This window comes from Lathamus discolor, chromosome 16 (genome assembly GCF_037157495.1).
Source record: "Lathamus discolor isolate bLatDis1 chromosome 16, bLatDis1.hap1, whole genome shotgun sequence".
Lineage (NCBI taxonomy): Eukaryota > Metazoa > Chordata > Aves > Psittaciformes > Psittacidae > Lathamus > Lathamus discolor.
The window spans coordinates 1,374,686-1,402,661 of NC_088899.1; the positions used below are offsets into that span (position 1 = coordinate 1,374,686).

A 27,976-nucleotide genomic window follows, 5' to 3' on the forward strand; every position below is an offset into this window, starting at 1 on the left:
TGTCATTAGGATCAAAGTACAGTAGGTAAGAAGAAATTTCCAAAAGCCTTGTTTTGGTCCCTCTCTTAATGAATGTTTCGTGCTCGCAGCAAGCTCATAAAGTGGCTAATGGGGAAACTGTCTGTGCTCACAGTCCCGTTCTCAGTGCCTGACAGGTCATTTTGAGTGAATTCATGACAGTCGAATATTTTCTTAAGCAAACTTGGTCTAGAAATGGACAAAGAGCTTCAGGTCTCTGCCCTTCGATTCCTGCTGCCCTTTTGGCAAAGGAAAGGTCACTTTGACTGGAGCTGAGGTTTGCAGCAGGACTGAAATTCCCATTAAGTGCCTTAACCAAAATCCATCTGTGAACTCCCCTGGGGATATAAAAAGGGTGTCTCTTGGTTTGTTAGGTTTAAATTGCCTGCTGGAAGTCTGGCTTTAGCATGCCTGTGGAGCAGAGGGGTTTCTTTTCTTAACGGTATCTTATGAGTGACTTGACAAATGTCACAGGACAGTGTGTGTTGGCTACTTAAATGCTCAGACTAAGCCTGGTGATGAGTAGCAGTAGTCACCTATTAAAACGATGTAGTGAGTTGCTATGAAGTCGTATACCCCTCCTGGCATCTGCATTGGGTTTGATACAGGCTTGGATGCATGCACTTAAAAAGAACTGGGGCTCTTTCGGTCATTTTCTCTGTGCAGAGAATGCACTGAAAGTTACTGTGTTGTTTACATCAACCTCCCAATATCGTTTCTCCTGACTTGTAGAAAGGATGGGTTAGTGTTCTTGAGTCCACAGCACTTCATAAAGTCCAAACTACACAGTAAATCTCATCCTAAGTGCCACTTACAACCATGAGGCTTGTGGTTGGAAAGGAGGGGAGTGTGCAGGTGGGAGAGTTCAACAAGTTCTTCACATTGACAGTGAGTGATACTTCTCTTTCTTGTAGAAGAGGAGAAACATGCAGTCACTTGCAGGTCTATGGGATCATCTTGCTCATCAGTAAGATGCAGGAACATAGAGTGGTTTAATCTGTGTGACTGTCAGACATAGCAGCTCCTCATGTCCTTGCATGGTGAGCTTTTGCTGTCCTCTGGACCATGAATTCTCAGGTGTCCTGTGAGCCTTACGTGCAGAACAGCAGGAAGTGCTCAGAACAGAAATGTTTGGCTCCTGAAACCTTGCATCATTCATCTGCGGGCTCAGCTGAAGTCGCCTCTCCTCCTTCCTGTGCCCCTTCACAGGAGATGGCGCTTCTGAGCAGCGTGAGTTCATTGCCGAGATCTAAGAGCTGTGTGCCATGAAAGAGTATTCCCTGCTCAGTATTCCTTGTGGCTGTTTGGTAACTTGAGAGTAGAAACAGGAACGTGCTGTGGGTTACTGGTTTGGTTTTCTAGAAGCCAAAATTGCTTCTTGTGCATCTTTCTCCCTTCAGTGTTGGGTTGTTTACTGCTACTTCTGAGTGCATCTTCCATCTGGCACATCGGGAGCCTTGCACCACTGTTACAAAGGAGAAGTGAGGCTCTGCAGATGTCATTGCATTGCTAGTTTGTGCTTTTTGTTAACAGAAACCTGAGCTTTAGGGAGTCCAGCTTGTTTTCTGTTGTATCCAAAGCTGGAATAACACCAAAACCTCCACAGCATCCCTTCGTTTCGAAGAACCTTGGGTTCAGTTCAGCTCTATTTGCAATAAATCAGTAACTCGGCTTCACACAAAGTTGTGAGGCAGCAGCACGAAGCTACTTGCTCCCTTTTGTCTGAATTAGCAGACTTGGTTGTAAAGAACTTCCAGGCTTTCCCAACAGAGAGAGAAAATAGGGGGGAGGAAGGCCCGAACTGTAAAATAAAGCCTTACTCTCGGCCTACTTTGTAGTCGTGCTTTTACCGGCTGTTGTAGTTAATTGGAATCAGAGGAGCTGTTTGCTCAAGTACTGGACGAATCTGTAGCTAGCTCTGTTCCTCACCAGGCTTTTATCTCCCTTTAGAGAAATGTGCAGGATTTTGTAGGCAAGTCTCTGTATTAGAAAAGGATTCCAGCAGCTGTGCTTGTGAGTGTGTAACTGCTGAGAGGGTGCTGCCTTAAAAGAAGGAAAACTCTTTCCTAGGGTATAGAGATTCTGCTTATTTAAGACTATTATTGATATCTGACTCGGGCTGGGATCCTGCTTACTGTTAACGTGCATATTGCATTGCATCCTGCAGGTATTTCGAAGGTGGAGTCTCCTCTGTCTACCTCTGGGATCTGGATCATGGCTTTGCCGGGGTGATCCTCATTAAGAAAGCTGGAGATGGATCAAAGAAGATAAAGGGATGCTGGGATTCCATCCACGTGGTGGAGGTTCAGGTACAGCCTCTGGGGTAGCTGATACACCCAAGTGCAAACAAACCCCAGTTAATTCCAGCCTGTTGAAGAGCACAGGTGTTCTGCTGAACAATGCAATATTGTCTGAGGGGCTGTGACTGCTTTCCCCTGTTAATTTCTGGATATTCCCTGGAGCAATCTGGATAGAGATAAGTCAGGGCTGTAATCAAAAAGAATCCCAGAAGAATTGGAAGTATGTTACTTTCTGTGCATGTGAGCCTGAGATTATAGATATGTTTTTGACATAAAGGTCTACAGATAAATATCACTAATGAGGTAATAAAACCAAGGTAATGGGAGGCGAGATTGCTCCAGCTAGATTTGCCTTGGAAAATTAGGGGAATGTGCACACTTCTTTCTAGGAAACAGGCTGTGCTGTGTGAGTGAGGTTACACCTACCTGTCCTGGTGCTTGTGGGGTCTGCAGGGCCAGCCACCAGCTAGGCTGGGGAGGGATTTTAACCTTTTGTCTCTGTCCCTTTTGTTATCCAGGAGAAATCCAGCGGTCGTACTGCTCATTACAAGCTGACCTCCACAGTGATGCTGTGGCTGCAGACTAATAAAACTGGTTCTGGTACTATGAACCTTGGAGGGAGCCTCACCAGACAGGTACGCCTCTATATTGGCATGAGGGGATGCTGCAGCCCCCGGGCATGCCTTTCCTTATTTATGTACCCAGTAGCCCCAGTGAGGCACAGAAAGTTGCTTTTGTGAGGTGTTGTATAAAGATCCCTTCTCCTGCTGTGTGTGCAGCCCAGTGAAACAGTTAATACATTAGTGTGTGATTACAGGAAGCCCCTTGAACTTTGCTTGGTGGCAGTATAGCTTTCAATTAAACATAGAGAACATTCAGTGGGGGGTTGGACTTGCTTTTCAGTCTTCATTTGTCCTTTGGTATTCCTGTGTTTTTATATTTTGATATGCATTACCCAGACAGCTTTATTTGTAAGATTTGCCCACTTTCTTACTGGAAGATTCCAATAGGATTATAAAAATACAAGATGTCCTTTTCTGTTATGTCTCTCTTTGAAAAGCCATCAACAAGCCTCTATTTTGCATTGACTGTAGGATTCTTCTGTTCTTCAAGACGTCAGTTATCTTTTAGTATCCTTCTTTGGTATTTTCTTCCTGCAGTCCGAAGACTCTGATTTACAAAATCTCTTGAAGAAGAAGAAAAGAATCTCTTCTAAACATCTGGGGTTTGTGCCAGTGTTACTTTGACTTCCTCTTGAGAGCTCTGGTTTTGGCAGGGAAGGCGCCAGGCCGATGACTGTTGAGGCAGTGCTGCTGTCTCAGGCTCTGGCAGGCAGGATCTGCTGGGCCTGACTTCCCTGGGCGAAGGTGCTTCTGCCCCAGCCACCTGCCAGAGGAGGCCATCTCCCTGCCTCATGCTGCTGATGAAGTGTGGCTGCTTAAGATGTGGGCTGTGGAAATCAGTGACTCGAGCAGGGTAATAAACTCTGGCGGACAGAAGGCATATTGTATGGTCATGAGTGACTGGAGAGATTGGCAGTAGCTAAAACTCCTTTATGAGACTTCCCAGGGCAGACTGTTGCTCTTGATACAAAGGACAATGCAGACTCTGTTAAACACCTCATGTCCTCTTACAGGTTTGAGCCATGGGGAGGAAGGAAGGCTCTGTGATTGCAGAGAGGAACCAGGACTGTGTTTGCATTGCAGCTGCAGCAGCTTGCCCTAGACCTGGGGGATGTTTCTTTCCACGTGGTTGATTTCCAGAAGAAGCTGCTGGAAAAGCAGGCAGGGATGAGGCGTGTGGAGATGGTTTTGCGCATTGCAAAGCTTTGCAGTAATTACACCCGAGTTATGGTGACCCGGACAAATACTTAATCGCAGGCCTCCCTAATACTTGAAATCATAGCTGTGAAGTGGAGGCCAAGGGCTTGACTCTGGCCATGGCCTTGTGGTGCATGAGAGCTGTGCCAAGGAAAACAAGAGCCTGTTGAGAATGGGTGTCCTCAGTACACCTTGGCCTGAACTGCTTTAGGCCTCGTTTAGTTTGACTTTCACTCTCTAAGCTTCAGCAGGGAGATTCATGCTTCTGTCATCATTTGAACAGCAGAGCATTTCATTCATATGTGATGCATTAAAGCAGGGGCCTGCTTCCAATGGAAGTATCCATAAAAAAGCCACTGGGGTAATGATGCACTGCTTCTACACAAACAATGGAAACTTGACTTTCAGAGTGGAGCTTTGGGCTGGAGATTTTCTGTTTGTGGATGTCATAGGAGGCTTAACGGGACAGAATCCACAGCAAAACCTTCATGCTGCCTTGAGCTGTGCTATGGGAGGAGGAGCTGTTTGTCCTGAGCCATTTGTTTAGCTGTAGCTGGACTAAACTTTGCTGTAAATCCAGTTTGCCGCATCACCCAAGGACAGCAGGGGTTCTTTTTTGCTTTCTGGTAGGCTTTTTGTACAGTCTACAGCAAACTTTGGCACCAAAAGTAGGTTTTAGTTATCTCTTGATTGCTATGGTACAGTTTTACCTTGATGACACCAGTAATCTGATCTCCTGACCAGAATTTTGTCCATGGGAAACTGTATATGGTTTTGGTCAACTCAACATTTAAGCTCCTTGCCCACCTTTGATCCTGCAGTGTGAATAGCAGATGTCCTTGTGTTTCAGTGGAAGCTTTTGAAGTGTTCACAAGCGTTGTAATATCCTGGCTTATAAACTGGTGGCAGAGAGAACCTTTGAGTGCTTTGAAAGGGAACTCTGTTGAGAGCCATTACTTTGAAATCAGTTTTGCCTCATGGCTGCAAATCGGGCACCTCCTGAGTGGTGACTGGGGTGATGAACTCGGTGGCTGGGAGCAGGCGCAAAGAACAGCTCATGGAGTGCTTCCTGATTCCCCACCTCTGTCAGGCACGGAGAGCTGGGCATGGCTGACACTGAAATGCTGTGGGAAGCGTTTGCAGCTTCAGGTGGAAACACTTGCTCAGTAATTCCCCTTCCTGGTGTCTGCACATTACACTTGGCACAAGTAATTGAGGTCTGTGCATGGACAGTGCGGTAGAGCTCAGCTGGGATCTACGAGTTAGAGAACAGTGATTTCTAGACTCTGCTGTCGTTTCCCACCACTGAAATACCCTTGTCCTGCATCAGACACAGACACAGAGGGAGGTTTGGTACCTTTGTCAAGGCTGTTTGGAAGAACGTGGCTTTGCATTTCTTGAATATCCCCAGACTCTTGTTCCTGCAAGGCTTCCACTGAGGCCATTCCTCAGTGCTGCACCCAATGTCTAATTCTTGTCTCCCTCCAGGACACCAGGTATCTGTTCTTACACCCTGATTGTGGCCATGTGATGTTACTTGCTGGGTAGATACTACTTGGAGGTCATGTCCCTAGACTTTGTCTACTCTGATATCACTGAGAAGTGACTCATCTCTTCCAATTCATCAAACTACTACTTGTCAGTGGGTATCCCATGCAGTGGTTCATGTGCTGCTACAGGAGTTGTCTCTGCCTTTGTTTATAGGGGGAAAGTAGCTGTACAAGCATTTTATGTTTGTAAGTGGCCAGGATAAGCAGAGGGTGAACCACAGTAGATGGAGGACTTGGCCACTTTGGGGAAGTTGTAAATCTTTGTGTAGCTTTCATTTACTTTACCCAATGGTTTTGGAATTGGGACAGAGAAGGAACAAAGTGTTCCACACTGTCTGCCTCGATGAGGGGCCACAGGTGGAAGTGCTCTGTGTCTGAAGGGAAAGGACAGGACCTGCTCCCTTCTATTTACCACAAAGGGAGAAGTGTTCGCAGGGAAATGAGGAATGGCAGCAGCCTTTCGGTTACCTTGCACATTCTCCAGTGACTGCAGGTAACTGCCCTGCTCCTGATTCAAGCCAGATGCTTGGCAGATGGTTTTCTCCCTGACAGACACTGGGGTCCCGTCCTCTCTGTGTACATTGGAATCACTTGTGTCATTTGCCACGGCTCTGCATTGCTTTGGCTCAGTGTGGAGGTTTTGAGGCTGCACTTTAAGGGAAGAGCAGCTGGGTGATCCTGTTTCATTTCGTGCAAAGTAGATGTAGCATTCCCGTTCTCTGGCAAAGAGTCAAACCTGCACTTTGTGGGACAGATTTCTGCAGCCCCCTCCTTAAAAGCAAGACTTAGCAGGTGCCTTTCGGGGGCCTCGCTGTGCACAAAGAACCTGTGTGTGTTTCCTTCTCCACCATGGCCATTGTGAGGAAGTTCAAGTTTGCTGAGGAAGCAGCTGGCTCCAGACCTATCGTTTATTTACCTCCGGAGGTGTGGAAAGGGGAGGATATAAAGCAGGGGGAAGTGAAGCCCGGGCTGTCACATTAAACCAGCACAGATGGGTGTTGATTTTCATACTTGAAATGCTCTCTAGCGAAGGTGGAACATTCTGCAGGGCTGGATGAAGGCTGCTCTATTGCGGACCGAGCTCTCCCTGCGCTCAGGAAGATGTGCTCTGTGCTCTGTTACTGCTCCATAAAACACCAGCAGGGACATTCTGCCATTTATCATAATAGGTAAATCCTCTGAGGCTTGTGCTCTGCAATTAGGAGAGCCATATATTTTCATCAAGTTGAGCTTTCATGTTAGGTCTGTCCCACCGACTTCCAGATGTGAGGGTGTGAGCTGAGTTGGGGACTGTGTTCCTACCAGAGGGATCTTCCAGTTGTAGCTGTTGCAATCCTTAAGCTCTTCTTCATCGGTTGTCCAGGTTCCTGGAAGCACTGTCTCTTTCACTGCTAACTGAGCAGTGTTCTGGGGTGCAGGATAGCAGGGATGAACTGAACAGTAATTGTCCAGGGAATTATTTCTGCCTCACATGAACATCTGGATTTTACGTCCATATAATCAGTTCTGTAATGACTGGTTTAGAAAAAGAGAGAGTAGAAGAGTTGAGCATCTCTGGACTTAGTGGCATCCAAAGCTGATGTTGCATTCCCAGATTTCCTCAAGGTTTTGATGGGACAATTTGGTAAAGGATGAGGGATAACTGGTTACACTGAATAAATACCCATGAAAGGGTGAGGTAAGTTCTCAGCTCACAGCCTGCATTTATCTTGTTACAGTTTGAACTAAGAGTGGGAGAGGCAGGGCCAGATTTTGCCTTGCTGATATCCAAATAATTCCACATATTTTCCACCTGGAGACCGGAGCCTGCCCCACTGCCTGTGGCCTGGGAGCCTTTGGCTCACACTCCCTGTTTATGTTTCCTTAAAGAGATTCCGTGTTGCTCCGTGGCCAGAGCAGCTGTGGATGTTGTCAGTGCTTCACAGCAAAATGGTGGATGAGTTTCCTTCTTATCTTCCTGGTATTTTTAGATGCTTTTATGATGAACCAAAGTGTTTTCTCCAGCTGAACTTTCTCTCTTCATACTAACTCTTCCTCCAAATCACATCTATGGAAAGCCCAAACAGCTGCTCTGTTCCATGCAGGAAACATCCAAAGTGACCAGCCAGCCATCAAGAGCTTAATATACCCAGCAGAGCGAGCTTCCCTCTGAGTCAGACTTGCAGCAGATGGCTGGGAAATGAGGCGAGGAAGCCAAGCAGTGTATCTCGATCGGGAGAGGAGTGGCTGAGCCGTGCACACTGGACTTGGCTCCTTAGCGTCAGGGTTTTGGCTGAGCTCTGCAGCAGATGGGGAGTGACAGTGGGAAGGTGGGCTGCTTGTTAACATCAACTTCCAGAGTGGAATTTCCCCCTAAAGCAAATTAACCCCTTTTCTTAAGCAGCTATAGGCTTTCCGCTCTAGGTCCGGGTGCGGAAGGAGCCTTTAAAGCCCCCCCCCCCCAACTGCTGTTTGTATAAGATGACTGCTTACTGACTCCAGACTCCATGAAAACAGCCTCTTGGAACATCTGGGCTCCTCTAGCACATGCAAATGTTTTCCTTCTGGCAGCAGTTTTTATGGAGATGTAATAATAGATGTTTTGCAAGAAGATCAAATCATTCTATTTTCAGATTCTGCTTCTCACCATTGAGCTCGGCCTGGCCAGGTGTGGAGGACACTCAGCAGGGAGCCTGTGGAAGTAAATGGGCCCCTGCCCCAGCTATGGGCCGTTCGCTGATACCTCCGTACTCCGCAGCATGTTCACGTGTGTGTGTGTGTAGCTCAGAGGTAGCTCTGCAGGCAGAATGTGTCCATGCCGTGTAAACAAGCTGGCTGCAATCTAAAGGAGAAATGAAATGTCCTTGTTCTCTTTCTCCCCCCCCTCTTCTAGGCTGTCTTTTGCCTTGAGGGTTCCAACTAAATTACATGCTTCCCCAAGCCTGATAGAGCCTTGGCTTATTAGAAGAAACCTGTAGCTGGCCCAGATTTTTCAGCTCTACCCTGAGGGAAGGATGTGAACAGATGGATACGGGAATTCAGTGGGATTAATAAAACCCTTTGAAGCCTGTTCTTCCCCCTACGTTTTTCTCCTGGTTTTGTTTTTGTGCCATCTCAGCACATTTTGGATCAGTTGAGGTTCCTGGGACTGGTGTTCATTGGTCAACAGCTTGTCCATGTCTAGCCAGAATGAACTGGGGAAGACAGTCTTTTCCTTAGCAGTATCATGGATGGTCAGCCAAGGCCATGAGGGATGTTTTATGGGGCAAAGTAGGATAGAAATAAAGCAAACACTGCATTCTGCAGAACCAGCTCCCAGGTTTTGATCTTAGGGATAAATACCTCACCCAGTTCAGCTCCCTGCCTTTGTTCAGCCACAGCGTGGTGTAATTACACACTTACATTGATCCAGCTCTGAACTTCTACTGCAAAAGGCAAGTCTGCTGCTTTTCCCCCCACTCTCACTGCTTTGTGCTTCCTTTCCCCTCGGAGCTAAATGTTGGTTCAGCTTTTTGGTCTGAAAAGAACTGCAAAGCATCACGTTGCCATAATGCAGCAGCAGTTGAAATCCTCACCAGTGTGGCAGGGAGTTGTGGGGTTTGTATTCTCTGCACCTTCCTTCTCCGCTGGCAGGTAAGTAATGTCTAAGGAGTCCTTTGCCAGGAGATGCTGAGAATGGAGAATGTCCCCTGTGCGTGGTGGGAAGTAGCATTTGAGGCAAAGATGAGGAGAAGCAGCTGGTTTTGTAGGGGTAGTTCCCATCTGTTACACTGCCTGCACCATCCTCGTGTGTGTCTCGTCACCAACCACCTTGTTTTCATATGCCCATGCTGTGCTGTTGCGTGTTCCGTGTTCACCATCACAGATCTCCTGCAGCCCCTTAGTGTAGGTAGAGGCTGACAGTGTTGTAGGGCCTGTCTGCACCAGGGATCTGCAGCAGGGATCACTTTGGTTCCTGGGGTTTATTACACTGTGTTTCTGTTATCAACATGTGAGACTGTTGAATGCGGGGGAACTCTCAGTAGGTTTCGCATCTGTTTGCACATAAAGAAGAGTTACTCCAGGATTTGAGACCCACTTGTTCCATCCCTTCCCTTGGTAAGGGAAGCTGGTGTGCAGCTACTGCCAGATTTCCATGTTCTCAGTGGATCTGTGTCCTTCCTTTCTAGATGGAGAAAGATGAGACTGTGAGTGACTCCTCTCCACACATAGCCAATATCGGACGCTTGGTAGAGGTAAGTGCTGTGAAACCACTTCAGCCTGAGCCTGCTGCAGGTTCTCTTGCCTGTGTTTGGTCCTGTCATAGAACCATAGAATGGTTTGGGTTGGAAGGGACCTCAAAGCTCCTCCAGCTCCAACCCCTGCCACGGGCAGGGACCCCTCCCACTGGAGCAGCTTGCTCCAAGCCCCTGTGTCCAACCTGGCCTTGAGCACTGCCAGGGATGGGGCAGCCACAGCTTCTCTGGGCACCCTGTGCCAGCGCCTCAGCACCCTCACAGGGAAGAGCTTGTGCCTAAGAGCTCATCTCAGTCTCCCCTCGGGCAGGTTCAAGCCATTCCCCTTGGCCTGTCCCTACAGGCCCTGTCCAAAGCCCCTCTCCAGGTCCTGTGCCTTAGAATTTTGTTGCCTTTGTCTTTCCAAACAAGTTATTTCTATTGTATCAAGTCTGATGGTTTGGATGCTGCGCAGTGTGTGAGGGATCAGTATTTCTCCCGTCAGGGCTTTCAGCCATTTGTAGATACAAACCCCACTGCTCAGCACTTTGTCTCCTCCTCCCTGTAAGTGCAGTAGAAGTACTTAACAGCTTCCAACCCCCATGTTTGCTTCTGCAGTCACTTTTGGGTGGCATTATTTAAACTCAAGCTTTGTTGCACAGACCCACCCCTGAAGGTTCAGAGTGTATCAAGTGCTCATTAAACCCACTGGAAGGGGTTTAGTACTCGATTTTATGGCCGCTGTCAGTTGTGGGTGTTCAGATGATGACTGAAGGTGTCACCTACCCAGAAGGGCTTTGCTGCAACGCTATTTTGCTGTCTCATTGCACTGTCCTGTATGGTGGTGGTGGAATTTCAGAAGGAACTGGGAAGTGAAAGGGGGGCAGGAACTTCTTTGTCAGTCCCAAGTTTTTGGCTTGAAGGAAAGTGACCGAATGAAAACCTGCCGCTTATTTACAGGATCCTTCCCAAAACTGTTTGCCATGGCACAGAACAACTGATCTGGTGGCTATGCTGAGTGACTGACTGGGACTGGCCACTTCCAGGCTGTTCAGTGCCAGGAAATTACAGAGTAAGGTTGGGATGGAATCCATTCCCCTTTTCTGCAGCTCAGTGCAGATAAGTGATACCTGGAGAGCAGCTGCCCTCTCGTGGTGCAGACGGATGTGCTGTAGCCTGGAGTAATGGCTGGGAGAAGGCAGGAACAGAGCTGAGCCTTCATTCCTTTGGTAAAGAGCAGAGAGAGAGGCTTGTGAGAATTTAGATAGTAGGAATACACTGGGCTGAAGTGCAAGTGTATAGAGCAGCTCCAGTGCCTAAAGGAGCTCCAGGAAACCTGGAGAGGGGCTTGGGACAAGGGCCTGTAGGGACAGGCCAAGGGGAATGGCTTGAACCTGCCCGAGGGGAGACTGAGATGAGCTCTTAGGCAGAAGCTCTTCCCTGTGAGGGTGCTGAGGCGCTGGCACAGGGTGCCCAGAGAAGCTGTGGCTGCCCCATCCCTGGCAGTGCTCAAGGCCAGGTTGGACACAGGGGCTTGGAGCAAGCTGCTCCAGTGGGAGGGGTCCCTGCCCGTGGCAGCTGGGTGAGCTTTAAGGTCCCTTCCAACCCAAACCAGTCTGGGATTCCAAGGTGAAGCGTGGTACCTCAAGACGAACACATGTGATGCACAGAAGAGCGTGGGGGCCCTGGTCCTGAGAACAAGAGACCTCACTGAACGTTTGGTTTCTTCCTTTTCCTTTCTAGGACATGGAAAACAAAATCAGAAGTACACTGAATGAGATTTATTTTGGAAAAACAAAGGACATCGTGAATGGGCTGAGGTAAGGGGCTTCCCGCTGCCCATTGAACACTCTGCTTCCCACAGGCCCCATGGTACTGCCCCTGCCAAGCACTGATCTGCTTTTGCTCTCCTACACGGCCTTGTCATGTCCCTCATTGTCCACCTCCGTGTGCTTTGGAAGCATGATTTGTTGTGTGGAGTTTATGGAACACTTCTACCTTGTAGCTATAGATTTGAAGTGATGTTTTAATCCTTCGTTCCCTCAGCAGGAAGGAAACAGCCCACTTGGCCACACCTGTATTTCAGGATTACTTTTAATGAGTTTTACTTTTCACAGTTGAAAGCAGTGCTTAACTTCTCACTTCTCGTTCTACTCTTCTCAGAAACAGCCAGGTTGGTCCCAGGGTTGTAACATTAATGGTTTGTGGTATTTAGACTTTGTTTTAAACACTGTCCCTCTCTCAACATCACTGGTCACAACACAGTGTCCAGATGAAGCAAATAAATCCCCTGGGCCTTTCTGTAGGGAACCTGTGCTCTACTTGTCAACCCCTGCTCACTTCTGGTCAGGAAATCCCAAGCTGGTAGTTGTGATGCCAAATGATTTGGTTTGAAACTGCAGCTACACCTCCAAGCACAGTGTGGTGATGTAGAATTCACACCTCCGTGTGCTGCTCTGCTCTCACATCCTGAAACGTGGAAGAAGATGGAATAACGGTGCTGATTAAATACGTGTGCTGCCTTTGCAGCAGCATGGGCAGGGGAGATGAGGGTGTCTGAGAGAGCAGCTGGGCTGGGATTTTCCTCCAAGCCCAGCTTTAGGACATGCCTCTGGTTTCATCTGTGGTGTGCAGGGGTTTTGCCAGGAGGCATTGATGAACACTAAATATGTAACAGAGTCCTTTTCCTTGTGAATGTTGCCAGAAGCTTTTGGAATTGAATCTGTTTCCTGTGTCTCCCCATGGCTCAGTTTGAGTCATGGCGCTCTGTGCAGCGGTGGGATGATCAGCTCAGCACTGGTAACGCACAGAGCATCCACCTCTTCCTCTCGCCTTTTCCCTGTTCCTTCTAACCTTTGTATTTCCAGTCATTCCTCCCAAGTGTGCTCTTTGGGTTCCAGAATAGCAGCTCTGTGTTACTGAGTTCTTCTGACTGTTCTTCTCCCTGTTTACCTCCCTCGTTTCTGAACTGCTCTCTGTAGATCTATTGATGCTATCCCCGACAACCAAAAGTATAAGCAGTTGCAGAGGGAGCTTTCTCAAGTGTTGACCCAGCGCCAGATCTACATCCAGCCTGATAACTAAAGCACTCCAGGTACCCCCTGCCTGTGCGGTGACAACCAGCACTAAACCAGGACTCACCAGCCAAGACCTCTGCATGATAACCCAGACCAGAACTAACCCCTAACTCCCGCAGACTGAGCAACGACATCCGAGCCGTGCTTCACCCAAGGGTTATTTCCTAATACAGCCAACTAAATGCTGTGATTTTGGATGTTAGATGTTGCTCCACTTGAGTAACATTTGGAATGTCACGCTCTGGGATGTGGCAGGATTTACCACTTGGCACTCTTAGCTTGGGAGCAAGGAAGGAGCATGTGGTCACATCCCCGAAGTGGCGTTAGCTTGGAGTGATTCGATCCAGAAGCCCTGGGACTCTGTCCCTTGTTGCACCATTTCAGTGAAGAAACTCCTGGTAATCTGAGCATCCTCCCTGCAGGAAGGAGCGAAATCCTGGAATTGTCACAGTTTTGGGGGGGGAAAAACCCAAAAACCTGAGTGTTACCCCCCATGACTCCTGAGTAAACGTGAGCTCACGCCCACATGCACATCCCTGTTTGCCTGGTGCATCTTGAATCCCTTGGAGCTTGGAAATCCCATCCCGGTCAAGCTCTACTGAAACATTTTGAGTCTGCATCGTGCTCTGAAGGGCTTTGTTCCTGTGCTCACGTTTGCTCCGGAGCTCTCAATGTCCAGCAGTGACTAACCCTGAGCCACTTTAACCTTCCACTCCATAATGAGTTGCAGATGTTGTCTTAAACACGTTAAGCTGACGAAGGGAAAAATGCTCTCTTTGTTGATAATGGCCAAGAACCACTTCTTCAGCCTGGGACAAATGCAAATAGCAAATGTATATATTCGTATTAAAGCAGTGGAGGTCTCCAGAGACAAGAGAATGGAAAGAGTGTTACAAAACTGTCAGGAAAACAACTGCCACAAAGAGCAGCCTCGTTTACAGGAGCAGCATCCAAGGAAATAAGGTAGCTTTGAGTCCTGGAAGGGGTGTGAAATAGGGTTTGTGTGGGGAGAAATCCTACCAAATCCTGACCACTTCTGTGGGAGCAGCTCCTGAAAGGGCCAGTAGTGTTGGTCTATCGATGATCATATTGAAGAGGGCTTTTGAAAAGTGGGAATTTCTTCCTGTCCCATTGAAAACAGAGGTTCCTGCGCAGCTCTTCCAGGGCAGTGAGCCAGGATGACTCCTATAGGATGTCATTTTTCTTCCACAACCAAACCCATAGCAACAGGGAACCCTTGCCATAGCCTTGCTGACAGAATCTCTGTTCTTCAGCTTGCTTCAATTCCCCAGTGCCTGTAGGTAAGGTACAAACTGGAAAAGCCAATTTGGGAACAGGAACTCCCCCTGGTGAAGCCACCGGAGGGAGGTTTTGCTGCGGCTGCTGGACCCTGGGTGAACAGTCTGCAAAGGGCTCAGGGCCTGCCCTGAGCCTTCTCCCCTTTCTGGGGAGAGGCCGGGTTTTCTCTGCCTTCCCATCGTGGTCCTTGGGCGAGCAGGAGCGCTAACACCCTTTGCTGGTGGGACACTGGGGCTTTTCCAAGCTCTAACATAAACCAGACCTGGGACTCTCCCTCCAACAGCTGGAGGCTGAGTGGAACCGCTGGGGCAGCGCGTCTCTTGGTGCCATCCCTGCTCGAGTGACGTTTGCTTTGATATTCTCACTGGAGTGTTCACTTTGCCTTCTGCTTTCCATGGTAAACCAGGCGCGCTGAGGTCGGTGTCCTCTGAGCCGGGTTGAGGTGCTTCTCCTTCCTCCTGCCCCACGTGCCAGGAGAACCTGGAACCACCTCCTCTTGCCTCTGACTCGCGTCTCCTTCTTCCCCGCAGGTCTGTGCAGACTTTTGCAGACAAATCAAAACAAGAAGCTCTTAAAAACGACCTGGTGGAGGCTTTGAAGAGAAAGCAGCAAAGTTAAAGTCCTCTCCATGCTAACAAGACATGCCATGCACTCGTTAGATTCCTTTCTTAGAGAACTCATCCCTCCCCTTGGCCCTTTTCTGTTCCGTCACGTCACGATTTGCATTCAGTACTACCCATGCAACGCCATCTCCTCCCCATGAATAAAGCTGTACAAACTTTTTCAGTCTCTGAGGCCTACTTTGCACCACATTTTACTCTTGAGACCTTAGGCTATGTCTGTAGAAGTCCATGTATTTTTTTCCCCCCCTTTCTCCTCTTCCACCTCCCCCCCCCCATCTATATGCATAACCACAGATCATTGTTTGTCTTCTCCTCCCCCTCCTCCTGCCTTTTGTTACATTGGTGTAAAAAATGTAAAACAAGAATTTATTAAATACTGTGGTGTGTGAAAGAAGAACTGGAAAAAAGGAAAAAAAGACTAATAAATCTATTCCACGTATGTCTGGGGCTGGGCACAGGGAATGGCTGCTGGGAGGGAGGGGAGAGAGGGTGTTCCTCGGGGTTGTACTGTACTGAGTAAACCCAATGCAAGGAGATGTTGGTGAGGAGACCTGCTGAGAGCTCTGCTCTTCCAGAGCCTGGTTCCAAGGCGCTTTTCTGTCAATTTTTATGGAATGCAAAAAAAGGTTTTCTTTTTGGTTTGATTTTGGGTTTGGTTTTTTTTTTTTTTTTGTAAAGCTTAAATTGAATCTACATCTGAGATTGAGCCTCCATAGAAAAACCAGAAAAAAAGAGAAAAAAAGACTAAAATGACAATAAAAAAACCTCCCAGGAAGCAGTGTGTGTGCCACTGGTGTCCTTATTTCTCTTCCCTTCCTTACAGGGTAACTTGGGGGTTGCACTGGCAACGCTCTTCTGCAGTGCCTGAGGCCATCGCTGGGGCTGAGGTAGGTGGATGGGGCTTGAAAACAATGGCAAAAGTCAATAATCCATCAGCCTCTCCTTATCTGGCCATGGGAAGTGGGAAAGTGGCTTTTTCCCCCTTTTTTCTCATCTCCAGATGAGCTGAAACTTGTTTTAACGAGGATGGGATGTCCTGCTCCCCACAGGTGTAGCTGCATCACTCACAGGCCTGATGCCCTTCCAGGATGCTGGCAGTGGGATGTCAGCATCCTGTGGCTGGGATTGGCACTTCCAGCAAACATGGGACAGATGGACTTAAAGAAGGATTAGTCCAGCGTTGCAGGGTCTGTTCTAAATGGCTGGAGGAAACCTGTGTACCAGAGCATTCCAGTGCACTTGGCAGCTTGAGGTGGGTGCTTCCAGCCACTGGTGCTTGCCCAGAAGCTCCTCAGGTTGGGTCCCTGTGTCAGTTCTGAACCTCGTGTAGACTTCCCCCTCTGTAAGCACGTGGTGGGGCCCTGCCTAGCTCCCATCTGCTGTGGTTACAACTGATCCTGGTGAACCCAAGGAAGCAAAAACCTGCCAGGCTGCCCCTGCATGTGCAACAGTGGAATTCGCCTCTGGGTGAACCCGTGCACAGTGAGACCTGGCATTACTATTGATTAATGTGCTCTAATGTTGCTTTTCCAGTGCGACCCGTTTCACATCCACACGTCTGCAGGGGGGTTATGGAGTGTTCACTCAGGGGCCTCTGCTCTGCAGCACAGCTCACACAGGTCAGGTTGCTCCAAGCCCTGTCCAGCCTGGTGCTGCCAGGGATGGGGCGGTGTTCCTGTCTCTTCTCAAAGCCACTGATGGTTTGTGCCTCCTCTTGTCTAACGCCTCCTTCTGCAGAACCTGCAGGTCTCACCTCTGTGGCGGACGGGGCTGTGTTACAGCCTCAGAGGGAGGGGAACCTCGGCCAGAGGCTCCTTGTGACACCAGTTTCCACTCACCACTACCCCGATGGCTGCTGGGGCATTAACTCCCCTGCCCCATGCAGCAGCAGCCACCCACCTGGTGCCATGTTCCCCAGCCTGAGGGAAAGAAACAGGATATTAACCTTGTCCTTAACCCGTGCTTTGGATGCACCTCTGGGAACAAACTGGGGGGTTTATATATACATATATATACCTTTTATGTTAGAACGTCCTTGTCCAGCACTAAGAAAAGCCTCGGTGAAGCAGGGCAGTTACTCGGTGTTGTGAGCGGCAGAAATGTGGCTCTTTGTTTCAGCCAGACCCTCCCCAGCATTCCAGAGCTGAGGCTAAAACCCCTCCTTGGATAAAGGCAAGCCCCAGGGTCTTTGTAATGACCAGGAATTGAGGGCTAATGAAGCTGTGCTCTCTACCTTGCTTGGAATCTGCTCCTGGTTTGTGTTAGGGCTGGATGCAGGCTGTTCTGCTGCAATTCCTAGGGAAGGACAGCAGAGGAAATCTTGCTGGCTCAGAGATGGGGAAGAGCAGAGCAGCTCCAGCAAGCCTGGAGGGGAGAATCATGGATTAATGCTGTGAAAAACCCACCCACTTTGTTCAAGGGGCTCAGAGAGGCTGAAAAATACCTTTTCTTTCCACAACCAAACTGGCAGCTCCAGAGATGGGGCACAGTAGTGTCTGAATTAACATGCTGGTGCACGTTGATGGGCATTGGGACTCCTGTTCCACACTTGATCCAGGCTGTCCTGTGCAGGCTCAGAGCTGTGGCTCTGCTGCCTCCGTGTGAGGGTGAAGCAGGGAGGAAGCTACTTCCTCGGGAAGGACAAGTGTCACGGGACTGGCATTGTAAGTGCATGATGAGGCAGCTAAAGCTGAACGGGGACAGGGAAGTGCTGGGTACTGGGGAAGTGGATAAAAAGGGAGTGAAATGAGAGCTAATGGTGACTACAGGGAGAAGAGAGTTCTTGGTTTTAAAAGGACAAGTTCATAAGATCCCAGCCTGGTTTGGGTTGGAAGGGACCTTAAAGCTCATCCACTTCCAACCCCCTGCCATGGGGAGGGACACCTTCCACCAGAGCAGCTTGCTCCAAGCCCGTGTCCAACCTGGCCTTGAGCACTGCCAGGGATGGGGCAGCCACAGCTTCTCTGGGCACCCTGTGCCAGCGCCTCAGCACCCTCACAGGGAAGAGCTTCTGCCTAAGAGCTCATCTCAGTCTCCCCTCAGGCAGGTTCAAGCCATTGCCCTTGGTCTGTCCCTATAGGCCCTTGTAAAAGGACAAGTTGCTTTAGTTTTCCTTGAGGGGCCTACAGGTGTTAGTCGATTCTTCTCTTGCTTGCCCTGTGAGATGGAGCTGCTCCTCCCCAGCAGGAGCTCAGCACCTGTGAATGCCACTTTTCCCAAGCTGTTGCTTCCTTCTATGGTCAAGAAGCCACTGTGCTGGTGTACAGGGCCCTGGGAGGAGGATAAATCCATCAACAAGAGAGTAGGAACCAAACAGCAGAGCAAGTGGAGGCAGCAGCAGCCTGGGTGACCACCTCCACAGCTCCCAGAGAGCAATGGAGCAACTTCCCCAGGAAACCCACACAATTCAAACGAGAGGTCAGAGCAATGGGGATTATGAGACACAGTGAGAAAGAGGCAGGAGCTGCCAGGTGAACGGGCAAATAAAACCCAAGGAGGCACATGGGCAAGGACTTGTTTTATGGACATGAGCCATGCTAACTCAAACAGGTTAGTGTGGAGTGAAACACTTTGGTTATGCTGCTGCTCCTTCCCTCCCTCCTGAACTGGGTCCAGTCACTGAGGTATCTTCTAGAAAGAGGCTGTGGAGATGAGGCCCACAGAGGTAACTGCTCATGGTTGTCGTGGGTCGCTCATCTCCATCCTCTCCCCACAGCCCCTTAAGCTCTTCTCATGTTTGACAGCACTGAGGAAGCTCCAGATCACCCCAGAGGCAGCAGATAAAGAGAAGTGACTGGGCTCAGCTGTAAGAGCTACGAGGAGCAACCTTCTGAGGTACCAAGTTATTCCCTGTTCATCCCAATAGCATCATTGGTATCAAAGAGGCACGAGGTCTCTCAGCAGTACCCTCTGCCACCCAGCTGGGCTTTAGGAGCACAACATGTTACCCGCAGGCTCAAGTCCTCTTCTCCCAAGAGCTGCCAGGGTGGAGGAGCTGGTTTGCCCAGCATTGGGGTCAGCTTTTGTGTCTGCATCCTCTTCTCCCTCCGGGCCAGGTCCCTCTGTCAGCTCTCCAGGCTGTCCCCCTGCTCGCCGAGAAGAGCACCCCTCTCCTCATGGGTGCCAGGTTTTCCTCCCCGATAAGCAAGGAACTGGAAGGAGATCTGAGAAGAAGTTAAGACTCTTCCCACAAGCAAGGGTGGATCTATGGATGCATTGGGTCTCATCACCTGGAAAAAGGCTGTTTGTGCCAGGAGATGGCAACAGGATGAGCTTAGTGCACACAAGGGTCTGAAGCAACACCATGAATTAGTCACCGGCACAGCTCACAGCAATCACTGATGAGCACCAACCCACCCAATACTGCCTAGCCCTGCCTGCCCCAAGGTGGGACTGGATCCTGGAGGGAAACATTGGCCTGGGAAAGGATACAACCACATCGAGGGAAAGGACACCCAGGCTGCCCACCAGCCAGGGGAGGTGGTGCAGGACGTAGTCCCCTTCACTTTGCCCTGGCTCAGGGTTCTTCAGGAGGACACTGAGGCCATAGAGCGAGTTCCCCAGCATCACCAGGGCAAAGAGGGAGTAGGAGATCCCAATGGTGGATTTCCTCTTGTACTGGAAGAAGAGAGGCCAGAGAGAGGAGCTTGCGTGCAGCTCTGAAATCTCACTAGGAAGCAGTATTAATCACCCTCCCCCCCCAAAAAGAAGAAAAAAGGTGGTGACTCAATGCCAAGAGCCTTTTAGTTCCTCCTTTTGCTTATAAATGAAGACAAAGTGAAAACACCACCCTGAAAATACTATGTTAAAGGGAAGGGAGAAAAATTAATCATGTTTTGGAGCAGAAATACAGAAAAGTAGTCCCTTACGAAGTGATCAGAGATGGGACCTCTGAGCAAAGAGGAGAGAGGTGATCCCACCACCATTTCCATCTGACACCTCAGCACCCCAGGACCTGTCCTACCACTTACATTCATGTAGATCTGGGGGACTCGAGAGCACAGATACAGCACAGAGGAGACAGAGCCAATGGTGAAGCCAATGATCTCGCTCCTGGTGAAAGGCTGCAAGGCAAAGGGGGGCATTGAGCAGCCCCATGTTCTCAGAGATGCGCTCACCACCCTCACTACAGCTCTGTGCCAGGCCATAGCATGGCCAAACCCCTGCCCTTGATCTCCCCACCAAGCGGGATGCATTGGTCCAGCAGGGTATGCCCACCCCACCAGAGCTTTATCTTCTTCCCCCCGCCATCACCCAGCTTTAGGACTCAGCTCACCTCTGACACCAGCTCACCCACATGAGTGGAGAGCAGGGACCTTCCTTTAAACACCAATGGGTCCTGTGCCACAGCAGCACCTCTGCCCAGGAAGGAGACGGTCGACAGTGTCCCCAGTGAAAGGAAGAGGAAGGCTGCATTGATCTGGGCAGTGACTGCAGGGGATCAAGCAGAGGCTGGTAAGTGGAGCTCCTCTCCCAGGCCCCAGTGCAGCACAGCAGCTGTGGTGGGTGCCAGGGCTCCCTCTGAGCCCTTCAAGCTCCCTCTTATCTCTGCGGTGGCACAGCCAGCGCCAACAGCTGCTGTGGGCACTTTATCTCGCAGTGATACAGGCAAATTGGTAAGTTATCAGGGAGGAAACTACTCCTATCGCAGCAGGCCGAGAGCACTTGAGCTTCTTTGTGCTTAGGGCTCTTCAAAAATCATCTCCTCCATCTAGAAGCTTTTCACAGGCTTAACTCACCACAGCACATGTTCAAATCCCTGCCAGACTGAGCCTCAGCATCAAGACTTGGGTGGTATTCTGTCAAGAAGCTCTCCAGCATTAACAAAGTGAGACAGCTGATGAGCCAAATACCAACTAGCTTTGTAAGTGAATGGCTTTAGTAAGTTAACTATTTATCAGGGTCACAGGGATGCCTGCTGTAGTCAGAGATAGCTGCAATGCTATCTCTGTGGGGTTTCTCTTGCTGTTCAAGCCTCGCAAGAACAGTCCAGGTTCCCTTTTTACTCCATTTGAACAGGGAGGAACTCCTCCATCACATCAAGGCTGCCACTAATTGTAAGAGGAGCACTGACCCCCAAATTTCTTTCTGTACCTAATGCAACTCCCAGGGGGGTTATTTTTCCCTGTGCATGGCTGTTTCCAGAAGCCCCAAGCATGGCTGGTAGCTGTTTGCAGGCTTTGGCTCTCATAGGTGCTCAGGTTAGCATAGAATCTCTCAAGCTGGAAGAGACCCCAAGAATCATTGAGTCCAACTCCCTGCTCCTGGCAGAACTACCTAAAACCAAGCCATATGACCAAGAGCATTGTCCACATGCTCCTTGAACCCTGATGGGCTTGGTGCCATGGCCCTGAAGAGCTTGTTATGGCTACTAAGGTAAAATTGCGTGAAGAATTACTGTAGGAAAGGAAAACATGTGCAGAGGCTTCTAAGATGCTGTGCTCACATGTTTAGATTTGTGTGTTCTGCACTGCGGAAGACAGAGGCACGCGTAGGATCAGCAGGGGGAAATGCTGGGTTTCAGGAGCAGCAATACCATTTCCTCTCTCAGTGATCCCTGGTTATTATCCCATTTTTCCATCCTGACTACTCCTGATTCATCCCAGGTAGAATATAATGATGAAATTTCAAGAAGAGGCAACAAGAACCCCTACAAAGAGGTTTATGTTGGGGTCTAAAAAGACCAGCAAGCAGTAAGCGATATCAGTGTATCTGCAAAGTCCCTCTGCCCCAACACATCTCCTCAGGGCTTCCTCCCCCTCCTGGATCCACAGCCAAGGCACAAGCCAGCCCCACCACCCTCGTAACCCCAACTCACATCTTCCACCCCGGTTCTTCACTTTGTAGTAGCAGTAGAGAGCCAACATCACCAGGTCTGCGAGCACATAGTAAATAGCTGTGTAAACCTACAGGGAGAAGGATGGGTTGGTTCTACCTGCAGAAAGGCTTCCAGGTAATGGCTGAGATGAGCCAGCATCCCAGGAGCAGAAAGAAGTATCCCCAGGAGAAGGACAGGGAACATCCTGGGGCTGTTTGGGTCTCTGGTGTTGGATTAAGCAGCACCCATCCCTCCTCCCTGCAGTTCAGGGTGCCTGAGAGCCAACCCAACCCCAGCAATTCAGCTGGTACCTGCAGGGGTAACTGATGAGCCAGAAAGGAACCGATGAGGTTTAGGAGGTCTCCGCCCAGCCATCCCAGCAGGAAATATATGGAGAGAGCCCGGTCCATGATGCCTGTTTTGCAGGCTTGGTAAAACTGCCTGCAGAGACACAAGCCATAACCCCTGTATGGCTCAGCGCTACCTGGGAATCATCCACAGGATTCCCTGTTGCTCCCACCTGGATCATTTTGCAATTGCAAAGCACTCGGCACCAAGAGCGGAGAAATAAGAGATTTCCTGTACCTAAGGCAATTCCTCTGCAAGCCAACCCCTGTGAGAAGTCCTGTGACCCACTGGCATCAACACACTGGGCTCAAGCGCTTGTGATCCATCCCTCATGCAGGGGTAGAAAGCGGCAAGGAGAAGCACCAGTTGTAGAACGTGCCTCTCTGGTGATGAAATAACCTGATGATACACCACGACCCCCCTGCAGCAGCTGTCCCAGCACTTCCAAGAAGCCCAGGGCCCCTGGAAACACTTCATCCACACGCATGACCTGCAAGGACTGCATTGCAGTTGGCTTACGTGGGTAATAACAGCTGCCAAGCATGGTATTAGCAATATAACAACAAACAAGGCTTCGGGGCTGTGCTGCTGGCTCCCTCTGCACCCCTTAAACCCCGGTTTTCCAAGCCCTGATTGCTTTTGCTGGGGAGAGTTAATAACTCAGGCAGCTCGAGCCTGAAGCTGGATTTAAGAGAGGAGCATTATCCCATGGGAAGGGGTTTGGGAGCGGTGCTTACGGGAAGGAGGCAGCTGCAAAGCAGAAGATGGAAACCAGACCCAGGACGACACTGGCGATGTCCCAGCCGTCCTGGGCACACTCATTGAACACATCCATCACCCAGCGGGAGCCATTGGGACAGTCGGAAAGGTTCCCAAGCTGGAGACGCCTCCAGTGCCACAGATCCATGGCCTCCGGTGCTCGGGTGTTGGTCAGCTGGGATAATGCTGGGGGAAAACATGGGAAAAAGATAAGGAAAAGTTAATAACGCTGAGGGAAAATACAGCTCTATTGGGAAGAGGCTTGGAGCTCCTCCAAAAGCCTTGCAAAAAACCTCATTACTGGCTTTAACTTTGGATCCAGTGGGATAACCAGCCAGGAATGCCATCACCCAGCGGGATTTGCCCTCAAAGAACTGAGCCTCTCTGGATCAGGGATTCACCCCTCTCCTTTACTGGCCTTCATTTGGATCCGGAGGGATGACCGCCCGGGAACGCCGCCACCCGCCAGGACTGAGCCCCAAAGCGCTGCTCCCTGCGGGACGGGGACGTACCTGGCTCCACGGCGGCCCTTCGCGAGCCGCCTTTTCTCTTCAGAACCCCCCGGGTTCTGCTGCTTCTCCTGCCGCAAACTCCTCCACCCCCGCCGCTCCCTCAGCCGCGCTCAGGAGCTCGCTTTGCTCCGCACCCAGCTGCTTTGTCAGGTAATTTTTTACAAACCCACCACTTTTATCACAACCTACTTGTGCCCTCCCACTCCCGCTGCTTCCCCAGGCAGCCGCCGCTATCCCCCAACCCTAATTTTGCCAGAATCAGCTGTTTTTCGCCCCAAACCCGGCCGAGTTTTGAGCGCTCCCCTCAGCACCGCGCATGTGCGGGCGGGCTGGGCGGGGCTGGGCGCTCCTCTTGCGCTCTCCGCGCATGCGCGGTGTCTGCGGCAGCGATGGCGGCGGGAGGAGCGCGGCCCGCGGTGGTGCTGGGCGCCATGGAGATGGGGCGGCGGGCAGGGCCTGAGGCCAGCGCCGAGCTGCTCCGCGCCTTCCTGCGCCGCGGGCACCGCCTGCTCGACACCGCGCACATGTACGCGGGGGGAGAGTCGGAGAAAATCCTGGGCGCGCTGCTGGCTGCAGGCACCGAGCCCGGTACGGCCGGGGATGGCCTTAGTTGGGCTGGAGGGGGCGGGCGCTGAGGAGAGGGGGCTTCCCTGAGGAGAAGGGACTGCTCCTGGACCCGTTCTGTGAGGATAACGGTCTCCTCTGCTAGGCTGGTACCGTTCCCGAGGATAAGGGACTTGGTAAGGGACTGGACCTGTTCCCTGGGGAGAAGGGTTTTCCCTGCCAGGCTGATGCCATCCCTGAAGGAAAGGAAGGGATGCCCCTGCTCTCTGTGCCTGGAGAAGGGCCTTCCTGTAGGGCAGCGCTGCAGTCGCTGAGGAGAAGAGCCCCCCTGAGCGGCTGATGCGGTTCCCGAGGAGAGGCGCCTTCCCTGAAACACCCCAAGCAGCGCTTGTGTTGTGCCCCTTATCCCTTTGCTGACGCTGGAGCCATCCCTGCTCATGCTGCCTTTCTCTCTGCCAGTGCAACTCGCCACCAAGGCCAACCCCTGGGATGGGAAGACGCTGAAGCCCGAGAGCGTGCGGTCACAGCTGAACACGTCCCTGGAGAGGCTGAAGAGGACGAGTGTGGAGCTCTTCTACCTCCATGCTCCCGACCACGGGACCCCGGTGGAGGAGACGCTGCGTGCCTGCAATGAGTTGCAGAAAGAGGTAAAGTGGGAAGAGCAAGCCTGGGCCAGCTCTTGGTTCCCTCCCTCTCTTTACCTTTTATAAACCAGGGCTGCTTGTTGTGCTCTTTTTCAGCGCTGGGTTTGCACAACACGAGGAGGAGGGGACACAGAATGGCCAGGGCAAAGCGCTGGCTAACACTCCATTGGATGCTCACATGGTGCACTTTGTGCCCAAGAGCTCTTGGAAGCATGATACCATCTGGACTTTGCTTTCAGTGCTAACTGACTAGGTTAAGATTAGTGCTGGTAATGGCTGAAAGAAGAATTCCTGAATGGCACTAGTCCAATGCTGGCATTTAAATTAGAAGGTGTGAGTTCAGAATGAACAGGAAATATTTCTGTTGGGTCTTACAATTCATAGCAAAGGTGGACAGGGATGAGCAGGGAACTCTGGGCTAAAATTTGGTGCCTGTTCATTTCACTGTTACCTTGCACTGCCTGGGTACAAATGCACTTCTAAAACCTAGACCTGAATATGCCTTTTATTCCTCTGCAGGGGAAGTTTAAGGAACTTGGTCTATCCAACTATGCAGCATGGGAGGTAGCAGAAATCTGTACCATCTGCAAATACAACAACTGGGTGATGCCAACTGTGTACCAGGTGAGGGCTGGCCATGGCCTGGCACATCTTTTGTGGAAGCTGAGATGAATCCAACCAGAGGAATACAGAGGTTCAGCTCAGAACGGCATAGAAATGGTTCTCAGTGTCCTTACAGCAATGGGCAGCTACTGTGGGGAAGTGTCTGGGGCTCCCAGATCTTGGACCAGCTCCCAGATAACAGAGCAGAGGAAGCTGTGGCAGTCAGCCTGGGAAGTCCTGTCAGGACACGTGTGATTAGAAAGCTGAGGTCACTTCTGGGAGAAAGCTGAGTCTGCGTTTGTTCCCCGAGTCAGTGACTCCCTTCATGTGGAACTTAAAAATCAATGACTTTAGGAAGTCTGTTCCTAAGCAGAGAATAACCTTGTGTGACCCGGAGCTGTAAGAGTCCTGTCAGGGAAGAGGGGGGAAAAGGCTGTTCAGGTGCCCGCTGCGCTGAGCTGGTGTTTGCAGTTCTTTGTCTCCCTCATCCTCGTGCAGGGCATGTACAACGCGACCACTCGCCAGGTGGAAGCTGAGCTCTTCCCTTGCCTGAGACACTATGGGCTGCGGTTCTATGCCTACAACCCACTTGCAGGTATGGGGAGGGACAGGGTGAGGCTTGGAAACCAAACCTATGCAGAATGGGGGCTGTAGAAGAGCCAGCTCATCCCCAAACATGCTGCTGACCCTTTGCAGGAGGGCTGTTGACTGGCAAATACAAGTATGAGGACAAAGACACACGTCAGCCCACAGGAAGATTTTTTGGGAATGACTGGGCTCAAGTTTACAGGGACAGGTATGTTTTGAGCTGATAGATGAGCAGGGAGATGGGGCAGGAATGATTGCATAGAAATGCAGTAGTAGTCAGCTAAGAGGATGCAGAATTGGCCAAAGCTTGTGTCTGTGCATGTGGTTGGGGCTGTAGCTTGTGACTGAGCTTCACAGAGTGTTTCTAGGTTCAGCTTCCTCCAGGCTTAGAGTGGGGCATTGTAGAAGTCCTTGGAGGCTACAAAGAGTTGCCTGAAAGCCTCTTGTACTAGATGGGAATGTAGATGTACCAGTCACTTCAGATCCCGAGGGCAGTGAGTGATTTTGTTGCTTTTTTTCTTGCAGGTACTGGAAAAAGCACCATTTTGAAGGCATTGAAATAGTAGAAAGAGCTCTGAAAGATGCTTATGGCTCTAATGCACCAAGCCTGACCTCCGCAGCTCTGCGCTGGTTGTACCATCACTCTAAACTGCAGGTGAGCACCAGGCAGCTGTTGTGGCTTACAGCCAGAGCAAGGTTTCTTAATCTGCTTATCCTGTGGGTTTGGGGTGTTCCCAAGGGAATATTGCTACATGACTCTGCCTGCCATGCAGCAGGAGCAAGCTGGCTCTCTATTTCCTCATGGTATCCTGTGTTTGTGGGAGTGGGAGAAGTAGAAGATGTTAAGGGGCAGTTACTGGGGTATTGGCTTCCCACCCAGACAGCAGGGAGATGACTTTTCATCAAACTAGGGAATTAATGGGTATATTCCCCATCTCCCAGAAATGTTCCTGTAGCTCCTTGTAAAGTAGGATTTGGCAGCTTTTGAGGCATTGCCACAACATGGAGATGTTCTTGCCCTATGAACAGAACATCATGGTGTCAGTTGTGTAAACACCAAGGAGCCACTGGCTGCTCTTTACTGGAAAGAAAGGTTTCAGCTGTGGCTTGAGAGATGAACCACGTTTCTTTTGGGATCAGCAACATCTCCTCTCACTTTCCAGGGTTCTCTTGGAGACGCAGTGATCATTGGGATGTCCAACTTGGAGCAGCTTGAGCAGAACCTCAACTACAGTGAAGAGGGGCCCCTGCTCCCGGCTGTGGTGGAGGCATTTGACAAGGCCTGGAGCCTGGCTGCCTCTGACTGCCCCAACTACTTCCGCTAGAGACCAGGGTAGTGACAAGAAAGTGGGTGCCATGGGGGTGGATGATCGAGCACTGGAGAGGTACTTGCCAACACTGCCCCTTTGATCAATGTGCAAATGGTTTTTTTCCTGTACTAATATGAATGAAGCTTTGTAGGATCCACTCCAATTGTCAGCACTTGGTGTGTTGACCGTGCCTTCATCCTCCTGCCCTCCTTTCAGCTCTGTGCAGCACACTGTGATGTACACATGCAGTTAATCAGGGGAAAATGAACACATAACTGGATGGACAGGGGAAAATGAACACGTAATCCCAGTTTACCCTTAATATGAGATTTTAAATAATTATATACAATAATTATTAAATAATTATGTACAATAAAACCTTTTTCTCACTGCCCCTATCTCCTAACCACAGTCTGTCTCTTAAACCACAGCCTGGCTGGCTTCTCCTTGTTCATGCTCTGCAACCTCGAGCTTAACAGCTCCTCTGGGTCAGAAGATGGGAGCAAACCCTCTGCAACATGTTGGAGGGGGTCCAGAGAAGACCCACAAAACCAGTGGGGGACACAGCACATCTCCTGTGAGGAAAGGCTGAGAGATCTGGGGTTGTTCAGCCTGGAGAAGACTCCAGGTGGCCTTATTGTGGCCTTTCAGTTCTTAAAAGGGGCCCATTAAGAAAGATGGGGAGAGACTTTCTAGCAGGGCCTGTTGTGACAGGACGAGGGGTGATGGGTTTAAACTGAAAGAGGGAGATTGAGGCTGGAGGTGAGGAAGAAATCCTTTACACTGAGGGTGGTGAAACACTGGCACAGGTTGCCCAGAGAGGTGCTGTATGCCCCATCCCTGGAGACATTCAGGGCCAGGCTGGATGTGGTTCTGGGAAACCTGATGTAGGTGATTATGTCCCTGCTCATTGCAAGGGGTTGGATTGGATGAGCTTTGAAGGTTCCATCA

At 50.3% G+C, this 27,976-nt stretch overlaps 3 protein-coding genes across 9 annotated transcripts in view; 2 read left to right on the top strand and 1 right to left on the bottom strand.

Moving 5' to 3' along the window:
• The window catches only part of CAPZB (capping actin protein of muscle Z-line subunit beta), a 67,863-nt gene extending 52,824 nt beyond the window's left edge, over nucleotides 1-15,039 (top strand). The window contains exons 6-11 of one of the 2 annotated variants that reach the window (XM_065696749.1): nucleotides 2,186-2,327; nucleotides 2,837-2,953; nucleotides 9,837-9,902; nucleotides 11,625-11,701; nucleotides 12,863-12,975; nucleotides 14,788-14,874. In XM_065696749.1, the coding sequence (XP_065552821.1) occupies nucleotides 2,186-2,327; nucleotides 2,837-2,953; nucleotides 9,837-9,902; nucleotides 11,625-11,701; nucleotides 12,863-12,965 (505 nt within the window). In that variant the 3' untranslated portion in view covers nucleotides 12,966-12,975; nucleotides 14,788-14,874. Of the gene's footprint in view, nucleotides 1-2,185; nucleotides 2,328-2,836; nucleotides 2,954-9,836; nucleotides 9,903-11,624; nucleotides 11,702-12,862; nucleotides 12,976-14,787 lie in introns of both variants that reach the window. The other variant, XM_065696747.1, reaches the window with a different exon arrangement.
• Nucleotides 15,040-15,336: 297 nt separating this feature from the next.
• SLC66A1 (solute carrier family 66 member 1) lies at nucleotides 15,337-24,572 on the bottom strand. 5 transcript variants are annotated; one of them, XR_010616376.1, is made up of 10 exons: nucleotides 23,317-24,569; nucleotides 22,783-22,990; nucleotides 22,009-22,138; nucleotides 21,698-21,785; nucleotides 20,156-20,310; nucleotides 19,851-19,943; nucleotides 19,312-19,497; nucleotides 18,828-19,043; nucleotides 17,324-17,597; nucleotides 16,217-17,244 (listed from the first exon to the last, which is right to left on the bottom strand). XR_010616376.1 is itself a non-coding variant. In XM_065696745.1 (8 exons), the coding sequence occupies exons 2-8, from the start codon at nucleotides 22,950-22,952 to the stop codon at nucleotides 18,945-18,947; spliced, it is 921 nt and encodes a 306-aa protein (XP_065552817.1). In that variant the 5' UTR covers nucleotides 22,953-22,990; nucleotides 23,317-24,569; the 3' UTR covers nucleotides 18,385-18,944. The 5 variants fall into 5 exon arrangements, 2 of the variants coding, with proteins under 2 accessions (XP_065552818.1, XP_065552817.1); XR_010616375.1 differs by having other exon boundaries at nucleotides 17,324-18,150; XR_010616377.1 differs by lacking the exon at nucleotides 17,324-17,597.
• Nucleotides 23,677-27,423, top strand: AKR7A2 (aldo-keto reductase family 7 member A2). Of its 2 annotated transcripts, XR_010616374.1 has the most exons (8): nucleotides 23,677-23,904; nucleotides 24,340-24,527; nucleotides 25,044-25,148; nucleotides 25,626-25,722; nucleotides 25,824-25,923; nucleotides 26,241-26,370; nucleotides 26,879-27,100; nucleotides 27,177-27,423. XR_010616374.1 is itself a non-coding variant. In XM_065696744.1 (7 exons), exons 1-7 carry the CDS (start codon nucleotides 23,706-23,708, stop codon nucleotides 27,038-27,040), a joined length of 981 nt encoding a protein of 326 aa, XP_065552816.1. In that variant the 5' UTR covers nucleotides 23,677-23,705; the 3' UTR covers nucleotides 27,041-27,423. The 2 variants fall into 2 exon arrangements, 1 of the variants encoding a protein (XP_065552816.1); XM_065696744.1 differs by having other exon boundaries at nucleotides 26,879-27,423.
• Nucleotides 27,424-27,976: the final 553 nt, after the last annotated feature.

Bases quoted from the DNA above. Each gene is read 5' to 3' on its own strand.
- SLC66A1 (XM_065696745.1), bottom strand. From the start codon at position 22,952: ATGGATCTGTGGCACTGGAGGCGTCTCCAGCTTGGGAACCTTTCCGAC. The intron at 21,786-22,008 runs GTACCAGCTGAA...TTCTCCCTGTAG, and splicing joins CTCATCAGTTACCCCTGCAG to GTTTACACAGCTATTTACTA. The intron at 20,311-21,697 runs GTGAGTTGGGGT...GATCCCCTGCAG, and splicing joins GAAGAACCGGGGTGGAAGAT to TCACTGCCCAGATCAATGCA.
- AKR7A2 (XM_065696744.1), top strand. From the start codon at position 23,706: ATGGCGGCGGGAGGAGCGCGGCCCGCGGTGGTGCTGGGCGCCATGGAG. The intron at 25,723-25,823 runs GTATGGGGAGGG...GACCCTTTGCAG, and splicing joins TGCCTACAACCCACTTGCAG to GAGGGCTGTTGACTGGCAAA. The intron at 26,371-26,878 runs GTGAGCACCAGG...CTCACTTTCCAG, and splicing joins ACCATCACTCTAAACTGCAG to GGTTCTCTTGGAGACGCAGT.